Source organism: Pezoporus wallicus, unplaced genomic scaffold, assembly GCF_028554395.1.
Source record: "Pezoporus wallicus isolate ANWC-B61680 ecotype Strahan unplaced genomic scaffold, APGP_CSIRO_Pwel_v1 contig_6155, whole genome shotgun sequence".
Taxonomy (NCBI): Eukaryota; Metazoa; Chordata; class Aves; order Psittaciformes; family Psittacidae; genus Pezoporus; species Pezoporus wallicus.
The window spans coordinates 1,969,329-1,988,542 of record NW_026637610.1 but is presented as its reverse complement, the minus strand read 5'-3'; the positions used below and the strand labels follow the sequence as shown (position 1 = coordinate 1,988,542).

At 35.1% G+C, this 19,214-nt stretch overlaps 1 protein-coding gene across 40 annotated transcripts in view; it reads right to left on the bottom strand.

Annotated features, from left to right (window-relative positions):
* The window catches only part of RBFOX1 (RNA binding fox-1 homolog 1), a 1,274,017-nt gene that overhangs the window by 44,268 nt on the left and 1,210,535 nt on the right, over positions 1-19,214 (bottom strand). For all 40 annotated transcript variants that reach the window (XM_057406604.1, XM_057406605.1, XM_057406606.1 and 37 more), the window contains one exon: positions 6,344-6,476. In XM_057406604.1, coding sequence (XP_057262587.1) covers positions 6,344-6,476 — 133 coding nt within the window. The remainder of the gene's footprint in view (positions 1-6,343; positions 6,477-19,214) is intronic.

Genomic DNA, 19,214 nt, shown 5'->3' with positions numbered 1-19,214 from the left:
ATCATTTCCTGAAATTATTTTTCTAGAAATATGAAACTGTTTTCTCACTAACTATTATACATTTGATTTGCATGGCTTTAGCTGCTTTATTTTGGTCTCTGTGTCCTATACTCATTTTTTGTAACTATATTAAGACAAACTCTTTCCTAGTTCAGATTCTGTCTTTATAGTATCCTGGGAGGACTACATCTGTCTTCATTATCATTTTTGTATCCTCATCTTTCAAAAGGATTGGGTTGAATAATCTATCAATGACATAAGAAGACATTTCTTGACTGTACAAACCTTAGTTCAGTAACTTCATAGCAGCTGAGTATATACGGCCCTCAGCCATACACACAATCTGCATAAGTTAACATAAATAACCTAAGGCAGATTAAGCGCATGGAGTGATTGATTCAGTGTAACAAACAGGCATTACAATCATGATTTCATTCATTGCAATAGGAATCATGGTTATAATTCACTATTTCCCTTCCATTACTAATAAGAAAAAGCACCTGAGGAACAAAGGTTCTCTGTTTTCTGATTGCTGGTAGGGTTGCCTTCACTGTCCTCTACATATTTTCCAGTTTCTGGTCTTAGAAATCACCTCTTACGTGAAACCTCTCATACATGATTTTATGATGCCTTCATGAAACAAATAATGGAAGAGATGCTGCTACAGCCTTATTCAAAATAAACCAAAGACTGAGAATTAAAGTAGTGCCTTTCAACACTGTAATAACAAAATTTTAACTGTTTCAACTTTTTAGGACTCTTAATTCCAGCTTCTTGTCTTTTCAGTTTCAGCACTTTCTGACACAAACAAGTTACATTATCTGCTTTGGAAAATTAATTGGGGGCATTGGTGGAAAGAACAAAGCTGGAAAACATAAATCGCTATGCACTGGCAAAACACATTTTTTTTCCCCAGAAATCTCACATATATATAAAGCACAGAGTCCAAAATAAGAGGAAGTTTCTGTGAGCCCAAAGAAATGTATTAGGAAAAAACCCATAACCACTGTAGCAGATGTAGTAGCTTCCAGTAATTATCCCTTTTTCCTAAATTTAGAATAAGGTATTGGAAAATCAAGCTTTTTCATTTTGAATCAGTTAGAATGCAGCACTTCAAAATATTTGTTTTAATAAAAGGGAAGAGTTTCTGAATAGTCTCTGCTAATTCTCCTCTACGCTCCCCAAGCATTTTTCTTTTTTGTAATTCTTCTTTTCAAAGAGAAAAAAGCATATAGCTATCTCCTGCTTTCCCAGTAAAGACACCAGCACTGGAGATAAGGACTGAAAGCTAATTCTCCATTAGCTTCATCAGAACTGGAAGGAGAAGAGGGGAAATGTGAAGACAAAGCTATCACACACTAAACTTATGAATTACTTGAGGCAAATGATGCTGGAACTTTAGTTTTACTACCACTATCTACTAGTACTATTTGCAATACCACCAGATATACAGTGACAATGGCTTTTCCTGACAGCAGTATAAAGATGGAGCATCACATTCATGATGTTTTACTATTTGGCAAATGATTTCCAAGAATGCTGAGGTACTAGTTGCTACAGAGTTCAGAAGCAATTAGAGGTATCAAAATCAGATCACCTGCTTCCAGTACTTTGCCAAAGAGAGAAAAAACTCCTACTGCTTCTTTCTCCTTTCTTTTGGCAATATAAGTACTGCTAACTGTGTCCAAAATCTGTCATAAGACTACCTCTACTAGTAGCTTCTGTTTTATTAGGGCATACCATTAGTAGACACTTTGCAAATAAAATAGATAATCCTACAAAGACACAGGTAAAACCAAGATGATTTCGGTTTTTTACATTGATAATTTTTCTTTTTTGTTTTTTAAGAACTTAAAAATAATTATTTTGCACAAAACTCTACCTAGTACCCGGAGAGAAGACTGCAAGAAAGGTCGAAGAACCCCTAAGCTCAAATCCTCCCTCATGGAGGCTGTCCCAACAAAGAAGGTATTGAAGGAGTTTAGTCAGCTTAAAAGAGTAATTGCTTTGCTCCTCAACCAAGCGCTCAATCTTGCTGTGAACTTCGTGGAGAGCCCCCTGAGACAAGCAGGCAATAGCGCACAGCTCCACAGCTACATCCTCCTATAGTGACAGGCTCTGATCTTCATGCAGCTCTCACACCATCAACACCACCATCTCTTGCTTTCCTTCCTCCTGCAACATAGTGTTGAAGCTAAGTTCTTCATGCAACTGAGATCTTTAAACTCTTTACATTTCAGCATTCAGATTTCTCAAACAAATGAAACTCTACTCCATCATTTCAGTTTCAGTAGATTTTTATGGCACATAAATGAATTATACATACAAAGTTGTAAGCAAGCTGCACATTGTAGTATTTCAAGGCATTAGAAATGATGCCACAGATCCTAAAAATTAAGTATTTTCCATGAGCTAATAAACAAGATGCTATCTCAAGGAATTAGTGGAATGCCTTGCTCACGAGTAAAGGAGCCATTAATTATTTATGTAGTACTACATATCTCATGAACACTGATTTCATTTTTAAATGACATGTTTTAAAGCATGTGTGCTGTTCTTAGATTTATAAGAAAACAATGCCTCCAACTATGGCTATAATCAACAATTTTCCTCAGACCTAGCAAAGTGTGCCATACTTGCTGTTTCCCAGTAACTGCGAGGCACAGCTGAAGGCAGCTTCCCATATGAACCACACTACTTTGTTTAGCTTAATGTCCACAAGAAGTTCCAGATTTACTTACATCCCAGGACTCATTGTCTTTTCTAACTTTGTTGACAAACAGTTTCTAAGTAAAGGTCACAGTCAGTATCAGACACCAGTGAACAAGAACAAAAACAGATTGAAGGGAGACTGGATAGAAAGGCCGCTTTTTTTCTGGAGAGGCAAATACTGAGACAGTGCTGCTGAAATAAACAATAGTAAGCAGCAGTTTGGACTAGCTGAAGAAATACATGTTCCCAGCTTTACAGCTGATTTCCAAATTTAAAGCAAAACTATTCAGTTTCAGTTCCAAAACCTTGTAATGCAAGCAAGTAATCATGAAGAAGATTATTTCAGATGAACTATTATTTTACTTCTCTAATAAGCTTTTTTTGAAGTTTAATCAAATAAAAGAAAATGAAAAAGGTAATTTCAATCTTCAACTTTGTATTTTACACTTATATGTGGGTTCTTTCTTTAAAAGGAAAAGCAATATTTTTTCTAACTAAATATTGCTGGAATTTGATGTAAATTTAAAATTATATCTATCATTATAAAAAATAAATGTCCTTTTTTTTTTATGATTGAAAGTATTTCAGTATGAAATTGTTGTTGTCTGGCTCTAAAGCTGGTCTCCTTCCTAGAGTGAAAAATGAGAAATTGCTACTAAATGAATTGCAAAATAGCACTCAAAGCTTTTTCCATTTTTCTTATCAACAAATGATATTCCAAGTTGTTTGCTTCCTTCTGTTAAGTTGATTCGTTCTCTGTGATCTCTTTATTACCTCTGTAATTTTCCCTGACACCTACTCCCACTGTGACTGAAAACTACCTTCTTATGATTTATTTTCATTGATTAAGGATTTTTTCTGATGAAAATTCCTTTTTGCTTCTTTGATAGGTCAGAGTACATAATCGGTGAGCACAGAAGAAAGCACTGCGAAGCAAATCCAAATTTTACCATTGTATCAGTGAAGTGACTAGCACAAGATCTAATACTCTAAACCAAAGAAACTATTTCAGAATAAAGCTTTATTAATCCAACTGTGAATCAGTACAACAGAAGTATGTATTATTTCTGCACTGATCCATGAATTACAGAAGTTTTAGAATTGTTTTGTGCATCGGAAAGCAGTGCCTTTTTATAAATCATGGGTAGATAGAGAAAATTAAACCTGCCTGATATTTGAACTGAGACCTACCTAAATTAAGACAAAACTTACTAATTGAAAACTGTTGCAGAATCAAGTTGTGTTAGAAACCATATTAACTGGCAAGGTGAATCCTAGATTGCCAAGGATCCGTCTCAGACAGTCATAAGAACAAGGAGAAGATGTGACTTCTTAATGATGCAATGCATGGCTCCCTCTGAAGTCAGATTTAAGGACAGGTCACAAAGGTAATATGTGAGATCTGTCCATCCTAACCGTCAAATCAACGTGCAGAAGAACATAAGAGTGCTGAGCTGACTTCTTGGAACCCAGTTCTGAAACACTGTTCAACCTGACTGCAGTGCAAAACTTACAACAGGAGTTCACAACACTTAAACATCTAATACAGTATCTAAGGATGCTGAAAGTAAGCAGTGCAATTACATGAGAATATAGATATATTACACTTGCAAATTTAATTCTTCTTGCTGAACTTCACTGTAACAACTGAACTATAAAAATTTATATAGCACACACATATACACACACAGAGCACCCACATGTGGCCCCTTAAAGTAAACTAACCTTAAGTTACTTACTGGTCTGAAAGCATTTACTCATTTTTGAAATACTAACAAAGACAGTATTGTTCAATTCAAAACCTATCACATGTAGCTGGTATATATTTTCTTACATAACTTTATGACTTTGTATTAAACTAAGATATCATGTTCGTGACATCATGAAACTAGTAGTAACGCCTGCTGTTATCTCATTACATATTGCACTCTATGTTCAAATTTAAGAATTTATTTTTAAACTAAGTGGAGATGGAAAGAGTCCACACTTTCTTTCTATACAGTATCCATTTTGTAGCTGACACATTCAGATTGGAAGCAGCTCTTGCAGGGCATTCTAAACTTGTTCCCATCATTGTCATGTACAATTACATGGATTAACTCTAAATGAGACCCTGGGAAACACTAGGATAACTTTGGTGGGACACCATTCTTATCCAAAGGTATGTCAGGCAATCTCCAAAACTCATGGTGATAATCCAGTAGTGGTAATAGCTTTGCTTAGTAAATTAGTATTATTTTGCTTATTAAACTACACAAAACACTAAAATGAAAAAAAAAAAATCACTTTTACAAAGTAACTTGACTCTCTAGCATCATTTTTATACTCATTTTTAGATCACCTTACTTCTCTGAGGTGATAACGGCCCAGTGTGAAAGGTCGAAGTTCCTGTCTTCAGTATCCCTGAAAATTTAGCCCAATGCCTGCCTGCTTAGAGTACTACACTTGTCTAGAAAAAGACATCCCTTCTGGCTTAACAGAACAAAGGCTGCATGAAAAACTGTGGGAACTAGAGAAGGGAACCCTTCTTCTACTGTAAAAAAGTAGGAGGACAGGGTGTTGTGCTGCAGGCTCCCTCACAAGGGGATATCCACAGCAAGAGGTCATGAGCTACTGAACAGGAGTTTAGTGAGGGTGAAGAGAGAGATCACCTTCACTCAAGGACTTAGCAAACCCTTCCTGACCCTTCCTCAGAAAGATCCGGTTGCTCTGAAGAGAGGTAGCAGCATACCTACTTCAAATTGTTTTTGACAAAGTTAAGTTTTTTGACAAGTTTTCTGACATTTGTAAATTTCCCGATTTCTTCATAGCTGAAAATCTTTTGACAGCATTAGGACTTTTAAATATAATATACAGCATGCAAGATCTTTCAGCGTCAGAATTTAGAGCTACAGATTTTGTTTCTATCTTCTTTCCCTCAAAAATACACTTTAAAAAATCTATAATATTATTGAATTTCACAAAACAGAATATTATTGAGTTTCTAAAAATTATTACTACATATTTCTCTCCTTTGTTCCTTAGTTTACTACTTGGTTTTAGCAAATGTAGGTTGCTGCAGTGAAATCTTAAGGTATCATTTAAGCAAATGTATTGATAAACACATGGCCCTGACAGAAGCACCCCACATCTCTATTGTGGAACAGATAGATAACAACTAGAGAAAGTAAAGAAACTGCAATAAAAAAGTAAAAATAAAGATAGAAAAAATACATAACACACCCCCCCCCCCCCCCCCGCCACTAAGCCTTCAGGTCCAGAGACAACTTTCAGTGGATGATTTGAAGAAAAAGAAGTTAACTTGATCCAACCTCCTTAATAACCAGATGCTTGCAATCATCAAAAATATATCTTTAGCTGAAACAATTTCTCTGTTCCAAAGCATTCCGTTTCTAAGAGCATTTACATAACAATATGTGACATTTGAAATGCTTAAGGCCACCAATCATGGCAGTACAAATTACAGTCATTTTTCAATACTCCATGCAAGGTGCACCACTTCCAGCACTGGGATTGGTCACATTCTGCGCTGGTTTCTGCAGTGAGACACCATCAGCATGCACCACAGTCACAAATAGCTTGTAGCCTTTGGAGACTCATGCTAATAGCTGGATGAGGCTGATCTCCTTACCCGCCGTAGGCTGGAATCGGAGGGGGGGGTGCTGCTGCACGAAATGTGTTGTACACTGTGCGACCTCTGCCTCTTAGATGTGCACCTCTGTAAGCAGCAGCTGCAGTGGCAGCAGGGTAGGGAAATCCTGGCACTGAGAAGAAGAGGAATGAATGTAAAATAGTCAGATCAGTCTAGTGGTTTAAAACAAGGGTAACATAGCAGCATGTTTGCACTTGTATCAAAGCTTGCCTGTAATTGGATGAGGGAGACACCAAATAAGTAAATCAATCTTTTAACCAGAGGTCTTGTCTTTTTACACAAAAACTGTGTGCAAACAGGAGACAGCAAACTGGCGATTTAGATGGCAGTATCATAGGTGGCTCTGATTCTCTTAGAAGACACTATTAAAAATAATGTTGGCTGTTTTAGACAATACTGCTACCAGGAGACTCTTGAGGCCCAAGTCACCCCCCTCAGGCTCAAATTTGTAGTCTTAGAGACAATCCCATCACACAAATGGATCTATCTTCAAAAGTCAGCCCTGCTTTGAGTGGTGACAGATAACCTCCAGTGATGTAAATTATCTGATGACTTTACCAATCAAACAGAGCTTTGTTTTTGTTCAAGAGTTCGTAATTAACCGTGTCTTAATTGTGAACCAAGTGAAAGACAGACAAAGCAAGAGTTTTCTCAAATTTTAGAGGGGTACACTCTTCATAACAGTACCCATTATTCCTTCAAAAGCAAGAGTTGCAGAGTTTGAAAATACCTATCTTAACTGAGATAATGTTCAGACTCAACAGAAAATTTAAACATAAAGAAAACAACTCAGACATTTTTGCGTCAAAATTGCAACCAATTACCATTCCATGTGAGACTTAAAATACTTTAATTGGAAATTGAACAGTGATACAGTACTACTTAAGAGTGGGTGTTTTTTTTTTTTTCTGTAAATGTCTGTAAAACATCTCTCTCCGTAAACTTAATTGAAAAGTTAAAAAGAATTAACCATATTTTTTTCTTTACTTTCTCTGTCAGTTTTTTAACCAGTGCTTCACTACTTCATTTCTCCTTTGTACTTATATTGCTGGCCAATGTTAGAACAGGTATTTTTTTTCAGAATTCATCAGTGAGACAGTGAAAATCAAATCCAGCTCTGTTGGCACTCAGTTTACCTCAGTTGTGCTTCACTGTGCTGAAGGTGGTTTTTTTAGTATGTAAATAAAGGATTAAAAAAAAAAAAAAAGTATTGCTTAGCAAAGCCCTAATAAGCAAGTGGAAGCAATAATGTATAAACCAGTCAGATTTTGAAGTCTGAAATACAAATTGATTTCAATCAATTTTTGTCTTTTATCTGGTTTAGCACTGAATTTTAAAAGAAGCCCTAAATTGCAAGATGAAAAATTCACAACTTGTAGCCATATGAAGGAAAAATACTGGATTAATGGTGACTTCTCCATTACTACCTTATTACTGTAGCTTTGGGGACTTGCCAGGTCCTTCTCACTGACAAAAAGGTTATACAGTAATTCTGTAAAGACTTACATGTATGCGATATAACATAAACTAAACTTACAGTGATACAAATAAATTAAAAGTCTTTTAAAAAGTGCGAATATCAGGTTTTTATTCCTCTTTCTGTAAAAAGAATGTGTGTCAAACTCAGAATGACTAACTTACAGAACTCAACATACTACTGCTATCTTTGCAAGCAACTGCATTTAAGAAGCCTTAAAGAAAGTCATAGAAAGATTTATATTTTTTAACATATATATCATGTATTTGAAATTTGAATGCTGTACTTTTGCATATGCAATAACATTGAATAGTGAACAGTATATACAGTAGTGCTAAAATCATGACCTACTGCAGAAGCCATTGTCCTCCTTTCAAGCAGTATGGCAAACAAGTCAATACAATGTGCATACAAAAGAGTGAAAGACAATTTTCAGCTGACTGAAGATACTAACAAACATTAGAGTAAAAAGATCTACAGGCGATACTGTGGTTCCTCTGCCAGAGTGGTCCGTCCTCCCATACCAACAGATAAATAAATGGTACAATACCCTAATAAAATTTTGTAGATGTAATTTAGCAATACATGTGAAAAATATGAGGGTTGGGCATCACAGTATTACTATTCACTTCTGTCCCTTCAAGAATGTATTTGTGAATGCCACATGCTGGAGACTTCCTGTCTTGGCTTAGACGATGCATGCAACATGCACTTTAAATGGTTGCTAATCATCACCATAATCATATTTATTACTTCTGAAAGAGAAACAAAGAAACGGACTAGAACTTTTCAGCACAGAAAGGAAGTGACTGTGGGAGTTATGACAAAGCTCCACAATTTTGAATAATGGAGTAAATACGGGAATTAAGCCCCCATGGAACGTTCTGACACTGGATGTTATGGATGTTAAAAGTTTAAAAGTTTATATGATTGAAAAGGAGGAACAGTTTCTTTGCAGAAAAACAGTATAAACACATCACCTCTGGTTTACAAAGGCACTCCCAAATTGTGAAAAGCTAACAGAATTTTCAAAGAACTATACACCTACACTAGCTCCAGTCTTACAACCTTTCTTTAGGCATCAAGGTTTTGCTCCTTTCCAAATACAGGGTATTGGACTAGATGAAGAACTAATCTAATCCAGTATGATTATCTTGATTATAAGAGTAATGTTTAGCTGCAGTCTGCCTGCATTAGAAAAAGGACTCCTTTCCACCTAAATGATGATAATTTCCAGAAGTACATTTCTGATAACTTGAAAGTTAATCTGTGCCTTTTAAAAAAAAATTCTGCTAACAGATCAGTGCTGAGAAGAATTTGCTTGAGCAAAAGGCATGGAAAGGACTTGAGAAAAACTAGTATCTGAAACTGTGGATACCTTAAATGCTAATCCTGAAGGCTAGGGCTCTATAGCAAGCTTTAAAAAATTTAGTCTTTAGGGACATTCTTAAACTGCCAAGATTGACAGAAATTTCTCCAACCTAAAAGCCACTGACAAAAGAATTAGTGAAGTCTGACAACCTTTGAGCAGTTTGGACAACTTCTTCGCTACCATGTGTATCTGTAGTTCTCTACATATTAATAGAAAGCACACTTTCACAAGAAAAACAGAAGCTGTGATAAAAACCAAACCAATGCTCAAAGATCTGTTTCAGCAATTAATCCATGGTAATTAACACCTATGTCTGGCAGTATTTAAAGCAACTGTCTGCTTTCAGTGAAACACTCAGGGTCCTAGAAAATCCTTCTACTGCAAAAGTACTGTTTGAAATTAGCACATCAATTCCTCCATGCAGCCACATGTGAAGAGTAGACCTATCTCTTTATTTTCAGAAGAAGTGAGTAAACACAGGTCTAATGAAAACCAACTGGAAATGTGCAGAAGCTGTACGCTGGTCACTGACGACATGCCTCTCTGAAAGCATGAACTCCTAACGTGGAGTGAGCGTTTTTTTTTTCCTTCGAATTGTACTATTCATTCCAGCTTTCACACAGACATATCAAAATATACATTTTGCAATAATCGAGCATTTATCCTAAATCACCTTTACTCTTCATAGTGGACGCACCTTGGAAAGAATTACAAGAAGGGCCGCTGACCTTAGATCTTTGACAGTGAATGGCTCTCTACAAAGAACTGGAAAAAGCAGCGTCCCCATTAATGAAGGAGAAGAAGAACAGAAAATGTTGTTTAAAAAATATTACATTTTTATGAGAAAGAAGTTTTTCTCTTACGAAAGGAGAAAAAGCTGGAAGACAGAGATTGCAGGAAGAGTCACTTAGCTCCTAACCCAGAACCCATAATCGAAGCTCAGCATTCATGGGAGATGCAAACCAAGACAGTCATTTCTACCATTACCAAAGGATCTGCAACACAAAGGATGTGTTGGAATTAAAAGCTTTAAGTAATATAATTGTTTTGCTATGCTTAGCTTGTGTTGTCGCTTTCATAAAATCATGAAGCATAAAACGTCTACATTAAAGCAAAACACTAAAAAAGCTTGTAGAAGCAATCAGTGAAAGGTAGAGAATGGTCTGGGGTTGTGTCAGGAGAATATAAAACATGATGGAAAAAAAGCCTGACAAATACACAAGTAAGAGTGACATTGCAAGGTCTTATGATCAACTGAGGCCTAAGATTAGAGTTGTATGTTTAACAATTATATCCATTCATAAAGCCTGATTTGGGTCAGCCTAAAAATCAGAGTATGTGAAAAGATGCCTTCTATTTCCAGGTAGTAATATTAAAGATTTAGTTTAGAGGTAAAACTATCAACAAGATCATGTCACCCTAGATTTGAGTTCAGGCAAAACCACCCCAACCCTACTTCAGCCAGGCTGAGAAATCAGATGGTCAGGAGTATGTCATAGCCACCAAATATATTTTGCTACCACTTTTTAATATTCCCACCCCAAAATAACCAGCAGAAGTGGCACCCTGAGAGCACAACTGAAGAATGGACTTCATAAAGACAATTTAATGAAAAGAGCTCTCCTGTCAGGAAGTATTAAGTGCTATTAACCAGCCCCAAGTGTAATGAATATACTAGCCAGGAGGGATAAAGATTTGAATGGCTTACAGTTTGTAGGTCAACCTTTCTTAGTGACTCAGTGCCAAACTGCTGAAACTCAGTCACTAAAAGTGCTGCTATAATGGGGTTGAAAATATATTTGACACTCAGCAGGGAAGCATCAAAGTCCACTTCTAAACAAAAGTACATTAAATTTATCAAAATAATTTGATAACTGGAATTCTTCTGATCTGTGATAGAGAAAAGGCAGATTTCTCCAACTACACACTGACGATATGAGGTGATAAGGTTAAAAAAGAAAAAAAAAGATGACTTTTCTGAAGACTATATATAATCAAATATCAAGCTAAAGAAACAATTTACATTCACATCTAATAGCCCCATCAGTTCTATAGTTATTCATCTATTCAAATATGAATGAGATTACAATGATAACAACAAAAAAAATTGGTTCCTACAGTCAAACTGCAATTTTACTTTTTCAAATTAAAAAGGAAGAGTGAAGAAAATATGCTGGGGAAGTGCTTGGCTTTGCTTAACATAATTATCCAAAAGCATACAAATCGTCTTGTACTACAGCCTGAATGAATTTTTTAAAGGAACATCATGCTAGTAAGATTCCTTTTTTCTTCTATTTTTATACTGCGGGACAAAATTTATTTTAAAAATTATTATTACAACAAATATTGTCCCCCAAAGTTCTCTCTTCTGAATACCCTTTGTAAACATGAGAACACTGTCAGGGTATCACCTTCCTCAAACTTCAGTTTAGATCTCAAACATGAAATCTGGTCAGCAACTCGCAACAGCTAAGCAAATAAAAAGGCCTTTGGAATTAAGAGGATTCATGTTTGTGTATCAGTAAAATTAAGGTAACTAGTGATTTTATATAAAAGCAAATAAGAGCATGAAGAAAAAAGGACGACCTTAATCTTTGTGTTCACAGGTTAAATATAATCAATCCTATTTTCTCCCAAAAGATGTAATATAAACGTTGGTTTTATTTAATGAGCATGACGGGAAGGTGCACTTTCTAGGCACCATATCTCAGCATATGCCTTAGAAAACAAACAGTGAAGAAACAATGACAAAGCTTGTGTTCCCAAAAGGAGGAATATAACCTGGTAAAAAATACTTAAGGGTTATACACTGTGTATTAAGGTTTTAAAGCTCTGGGATAGATGGAAGAATAGCAGATGCAAAAAACAACAGGGGGCAGATTTTGTATCAAAGCCATAAAAATATATAGCTATTTTAATGGGCAATTATTCTTTGCATTTGTGCTGTGGTTTGAATTTGTATGAGAGTGCCATATGCCTCAAGAAAGGTATGCCGTCAAAATGGATGAATGAATCCACCTCTCATCACTCCTAAACTCTCCTTCTTTGCACAAAGTAGCAGGTCATCTGCCATCCAGAGTTTTCAGATATTTTATGGTGAAGAATTTTAATGTTACATTATGTTTGAATCAGTTTATAGCTAATTTACTGCAACATGGCTCAACTGTTAGAGAGGCAGGGAGATACATTCACATTATTCACATAGTTCAGAAGGATCCCTTCTGAGGAAACACTTCAGAAGTACTGGACAATAAACTAAAACCAAAGAAGTATAATGGATAACATGCAGAGAAAGGCTAATCAGAATAATCTACATGTTATTATCTGAGATTTCAGGAAGACAATCAGGTGTTTATCCCAATATATGCTGTATAGTGAGTTTTTACTGGACCATCATAGTAATAATTAGCATTATTTGGCATTCTTGAAAAGAATTACAAAAAATGCATTAAAGAGGATGTGTGCATATCTCTTAGTTTAAATACGCAGTCCAAAGCATAGTGCAAGTAAAATTTAAGCTCTGTTAGTACAGATTTTCATATAAAAAGGCTTTTAAATGACATATATAGATGGATTCCTAAAATTTCAGGCTAAAAAACTTTTGAGAAAGGTAACAATGTTTAAAAATAGCAAACTGAAAATATATTTTTTTCAACTGCTACTTCTGTGAGATGACTGTTCCTGGGACCTTGTTGTGAATTAACTGAATTCAATGGAAATTTGCCATCTACGTCAGATACAGTCACAACTGTTTTGTTGCTTTCCTTCACAATCTATTTGATTTTTTTTAAACACAGACTTAAAATTAGTAGAACAATTATTTTCTTACTACTGTACAGAAATATACGTCAGTATTAAACACTGTTGTTTAGGAATAAATAAATCTGTATTTTGGACAAACCATTACTTATAGGACATTCTCATTTGAAATGCATTAAAAAGGAAAACAAAAAATCTCTAATTAATGTAACAAGTCTAATCACCATTCTCCACATGGAAGAGTAATTTTTCACTGTTCATTTACTCAGTGTAATCTCAAAACTGACATAACAGAAAAGCAATGGCCTATAAATCTGCTCTCATTTGTTTCTTTAATATTTATATTCCATTGAACTACAGCTGCTTGTTGCTGCAGTCTATTACAACATGCAAAACTGTCGATAAAAATATTATGAAAGGCAAGATGTGTTTCTTCATGTCTCTGGGTGCCATTTATTTTGAAAAAAATAACAATAAATGACTCATGGATTGTCCCTTAGTTTGTGGCACACTGGGTGATTAGTGATTAATTACCATACTTCAAATTGACATGGCACAAGGAAATCGACACAGCTCTGATTAATTAACTTTTTATGTGAGACAGTTACTTACAAAACACTGCACACTGTAATTGAATCCTTTTACCCAACACTACTGCATTAAGTTCTCAGTCAAATCCAAATTAGCACCAAATTTTACATAAAATTGGTGAAATCTGTTATAAGGCATACCCTGAAAAATTACATAAATAATTCTAGAAAGAGGACAGACAGCTGCTTTAAGTCACTGTTTGCAACTATTTCGTCCTCAGAAATCTGAAAAATAAGATTTGTTAGATTTTTCCATACCAAACCACAACATGAGCAAATGCACTCAAAACCCACACATAAAATATTTCAGTATAATCTCCTACTTAATGTGCTTATTCTTATGTTAAATTGTAGGAAGACACTTAACTGTTTCAACCATTTATTTGGTTACCTTTACCTTAAATTTTCTTTTCAGATCTAATTGGTCTACTATGACTTGATACTGAATTCACATTTTCTTCATAATTAAGTGCATATGGAATTATTCTTTTTCTCTTTCCTCCTTTATTTCATCTCCTCTAATATACCAATAAACAAACCATCACTGGTTTCTACATATATTGATACCATTATATGCCAGGAACTTAAAATCTTCAGAGAAAAAAAGGTGATGCCAAAGCCTGGAAACTGTCGTGTCAAAAGGATCCTAAACTTTTTCACTGTGAGGGTGACTGAGCACTTGCACGGGTAACAAAGTCTCCCACCTTGGAGATATTCAAAAGCTGGTTGGATGTGATCCTGAGCAGCATGCTAGAGGTTACACTGCTTAAACTGGGGGGCAGATGAGGAGACCTCCAGAGGTTCCTTCCAACCTCAGCCATTGTGAGATTCAGTCATTTGGCGATTCTGTGATTATATATCTCATCCTTCTATTAGTGTACTGTATATTCAGCTACCTGAATTCCTCAGACATCAAGGGATTTCTCTTAACAAGCAGGAAAAATGGAGGATATGGAGGGATTTAAAGTAGGTCTTTATTTGAAACTAAATCCTACAAGTTAAGCTTAAAATCACAAGATCAACAACTTTGTATCTCACAGCCAGAGTACATTGAGATGTACAGTCAATTGTTTGTGCCTACCTACTAAAAATGAGTAACACAGCATCTAGAGTGCAAAGTGAAGGAAATCCTGCATCTAGGATTCTACACAAAGAATATTACATACAATAATATGATCATGATGCAAAAAAAACAGTGTAATTCTCGCTATTTAGAGGCATATTGAGATGAGTAGATAAAAACAGTCCTATTGTCCTAACTCATAGGATAGTCGCTACTGCCAGTGACAAATGCTGTATCTCTACTAACAAGAAAGCACTAAGTTAAGACATAAAATGCCCAGCTACCCTTGGTCAAATATTGGTTTTATTATTTGAACTGAAGGGTAAAGATAATTTCCACAATTTACTATTAAAAATGTCATGCACACCTTTCCAATGATCTCCTACCACCCAGGTGTAGGATGGTGTACAAATTAGAAAAAAAGTCAGTGGTACACAATGCAGGATAGGTGTGTCTTTATGATTGAGTGTACTAGATCAGACACACTGCACCATCACTGAACAGATTTGCAGGAGTGAAATGAAACCCATATTTATAGACTCTGGACAACTACGATGTATCTTACTGCTGGTTTATTAGTCACCATTTAAAATACTAGATAGAAGGTAAAAGGACAGTTACTCTGAAAATAGTTACAGAAGGACAATATACAGTGATACAGAACACAAAAATGCTGTAACAAAAATTTCAGGCAGTGCTACCAAAAAAACTCCAAAGAGGTTAATTTAGGGTTTAAAAAGGCTGATATTTAAATCAAGAATATAAATATAATTTTACTCAATTTTGTTAATTTAGTATTATTGTTGTAACTATCTGGCTTAGAAGTCAGTGAAGTTACCCTGCATTCAAATTCCTGTGATTTTGTTCAAAACAAAGTCTAATACAATAGGACAAACCAATGTTTAAAAACCTAAAGACATTTCAACAACAGATGAATCAATAGTTTTCTCTGGAAGTGACACATGATTTTTCAACCTTTTACACTTCTATACACAGTGGTAGAGGGAGGGGGAATAATGGAAAGCAATCTGTAAACTTCCCTTCATACTTATTATTGATATCTTCTTTATTTTTCATGTAAACCCACTGTATTTAAACATAAGGACAAGCAAGGGCACTTTTCACATTACTTCTGGCTTACTACCAGGTGATTCTCTTTTACCTTATAAATAAGGGCAATTAATTAATTCAGGAAGCACATTAAAAGATAGTTGCATTCCTAAATGTTCAGTAATGAGGTTTTTGTAGCCTTGACATGATACATGTGATTGGCCTTCTCAAAGGCATGGACATTTCACTCTGGGCAGAATTTCTGCACCGTTTCATTCATGAACCTCAGTCCTACAATGGTTAATTTGGCTTAATCACAGAACTGCTTTGCAGGGCTACTCTACTTTTTTCTTACGAAGCAATCAAAAGCAGACAAAACTACATACATGTTAATACAATCTACTAATATATATTTTAATTGTGATGAAGTGACCTGCCATTCCATTTTAAGAGAAAACAGACCAACTAAAAATTAAGTTTGCAGATATCTTTTTACATTTAATTTGGAAATACTGTAACGTAGGCAAATTATTATACCATATGAATGGTATAATAATTCTTTAAGTCTTTAAGTTCTTTAAATATACCATTTATGAACGGTATAATAATTCTTCAAGTCATTCCTGACACACATACCAATGCAAAATAGCAAGCTTACTAAAGTCTCTCCTTTACCAATAACAGTAAAAGCACAAGAAATAGACTCAGAAAAACTACAACAACAAAATCAGAATAAATTAATCATTGATGTCATTAAAATAAAGCATATGTCCATTTGGATTTAATATAGTCAGCCATGTCAGACAACCATATACTAAATGTCAGGAGCACCTACACTTCCAATTGCTTGGAGTCTTGGGATAATACCATCAGAAGACTATAATCATTGCAATATAATTTTCAGGTAATTGCATGTGTGCAGTAGATTAAATCTGACAAAAACCAACCGAATTGAGGTTTCTAAACTGAATGTTTCCACTAATGATTCTGCTCAGAAGCACACTTCAAATCACCTTTCAAAAATTCGTATTTATCCCATGTAATCTTCTTAGCACTGGAAATATTCCAGAATACAACAGAAATGTCAAAGGTCTGACTTCAAACCATTAATGATGCCACACAAAACCAAAACCTGGAATGTCTTCACTGGAACAAAAATAATGAAAATAGTTTCATACAGCATGTTTTAAGTAGTTTACTAATATTCCTAAGGCAAGTAGAATCATAGAATCATAGAATAGTTAGGGTTGGAAAGGACCTTAAGATCATCTAGTTCCAACCCCCCTGCCATGGGCAGGGACACCTCACCACTAAACCATGTCACCCAAGGCTCTGTCCGACCTGGCCTTGAATGCCTCCAGGGATTAAGCATTCATGACTTCCTTTGCCAACCCGTTCCAGTGCCTCACCACCCTCACAGTGAAAAACTTCTTCCATATGCCTAATCTAAACTTCCCCTATTTAAGTCTGAACCCATTACCCCTTGTCCTGCCACTACAGTCCCTAATGAAGAGTTCCTCCCCAGCATCCTTATAGACCCCCTTCAGATACCTACTTCTAAGTGAGGACATTCAACAGACATATTGAATAGACAAGCTTCACTTAATTTTCATTTCTGTAGCACAGTGAGCCCTCGGATGGACTAAATCCTACTATTGGATGTGATAATTATACTTAATATTTATTATACTCCCTATCTATTACAAGCGTACTAAAAAAGACCTGACTTATTCCCTACCTATGAATCAGAACAAAACACCTACAGGAAAAAAAATCTTTTAAAAAATACTACATGTGTCTGTCATACATAAGTGTTGATAAGATTTCAACAGAGAACACAAATAAAAAGCAAAATTCCTGTATCATGCAATTAAAACTTTAAGCTTTTGCTAGAGATTAAAACTTTAAGCTTTTGCTAGAGATTTTCCTTCACTCCTGGTATATAACACATCACTTTGGATCAGTGGGATTATTAGGATAATTTAGGAACATTTCTAATGCCTGCTCTGAAGTAATGGAATGTATTTTAGTGATTTGCTTTAAAAGAACTTAAGCATTAAAAATATTTCTTGTCAAAAATATTACAGGACCAAAGGTTTCTAGGGAATTTTCTGAAAGAACTGCCTTCCCACCTTTCAAAAACATCTCATCTTTGCCTTGTTGTTTTCTGGTTGCTCATAAGCTAAAATCCCAGGGCAACATAGTTTATTGTTTTAATATCTGTCTGACGCAAAGCGCAAGTATTCTCTGGTGAGTGCTTATGTGTCATATATACTTCTGTGAAAGGAATATCAAGACAAATAAGATGTTCTAGGACATACCATGTGATTATGAGTTTGGCACTGACTGAATTTTGTTTAAAAATAGTTGAAATGATAAATACAAAAAATATCTACGCTGATATTTTGAGGATAAAACTTGAAGACCATTGGGTTTTAAATGTTTTAATTATAAAGGGTGTATCCTATTTCAGTATGAATAGAGAATGAACACTTAAGTCCATATATAGGACAAAGTGAGAGGAAAAAAATATTCATCACTGAAACAGTTAAAACAGTAAAATTCTCCTCTAATAATACTTAGAACTGTGAACTTACTTTGTATTAATTAAACTCAATGTAATGGCATTTTCTATATTGAAATGAATAACCAGTGATCTGGAAATTCATTTAGACCATTAGGTTAATTACAGAAACTGATGGAAGTTTTATCAGCCAATTACAATTAAGTAACGTGAACAATGTGGGACAGATTTATAAGCATTTGTACCACCTCAATCATTTCTGGATACCACCACCTCTTATGAAATTGTAATCAATATATCAATTAATAAATGGGCCATCAACTTCATTTGCCCTTGGGTATAATAAACTAAATATCTGATTTATGCATTTTCATACTTTTCTTCTTTTAATTCTATCCCTTTATTGCAATATGAAAGATTCCTTAATTTTTAATAAAATATTAAAAATTATGGAAAAAGAGTGCATGTATTTTTGAGCTGATAAGAATGCTTACTGAAGATGAAACAACTGTCACATTTAGAAAATGTCAGCCAAAATTGACATAAGTTTAAAATGTACTCATTGAAGTCAAGGCAAATTCTCTTTTACAGCTATGCAAAACATTTGGGAAATACAGGCATGTTTCTGTGCATCATCTTGAACAAAGACATGCAGCAATTCGCTATTTCACCGTATATGTTAGGTATTTAGTCCAGTGAACTGTCCCATTAATACATGCTCAGAAAAATCTACTAGTAGTTACATACCTGGTAAGTCAAAGCATCTTTATTTGTACTTGGTCCTAAAATAAAGCCTGAAAGTTATGAAGATCAACCTTCTGATCTAGAAAGTGAAAAATATTTAGCTGCCTTTGAACTCCTATTAAAGCTTCTGATTTTTCTCCCATGGGACCTGGGTATGCAGAACTGTGAATTTTTGAAAAATGCGATGCGTGTCTTTAGGCCGGGTTCCTCGCTACACCAGCTAGGGCTTAATGAGCCTGGAAACACTGATTAGTTGTTCCAGTTGTCTACT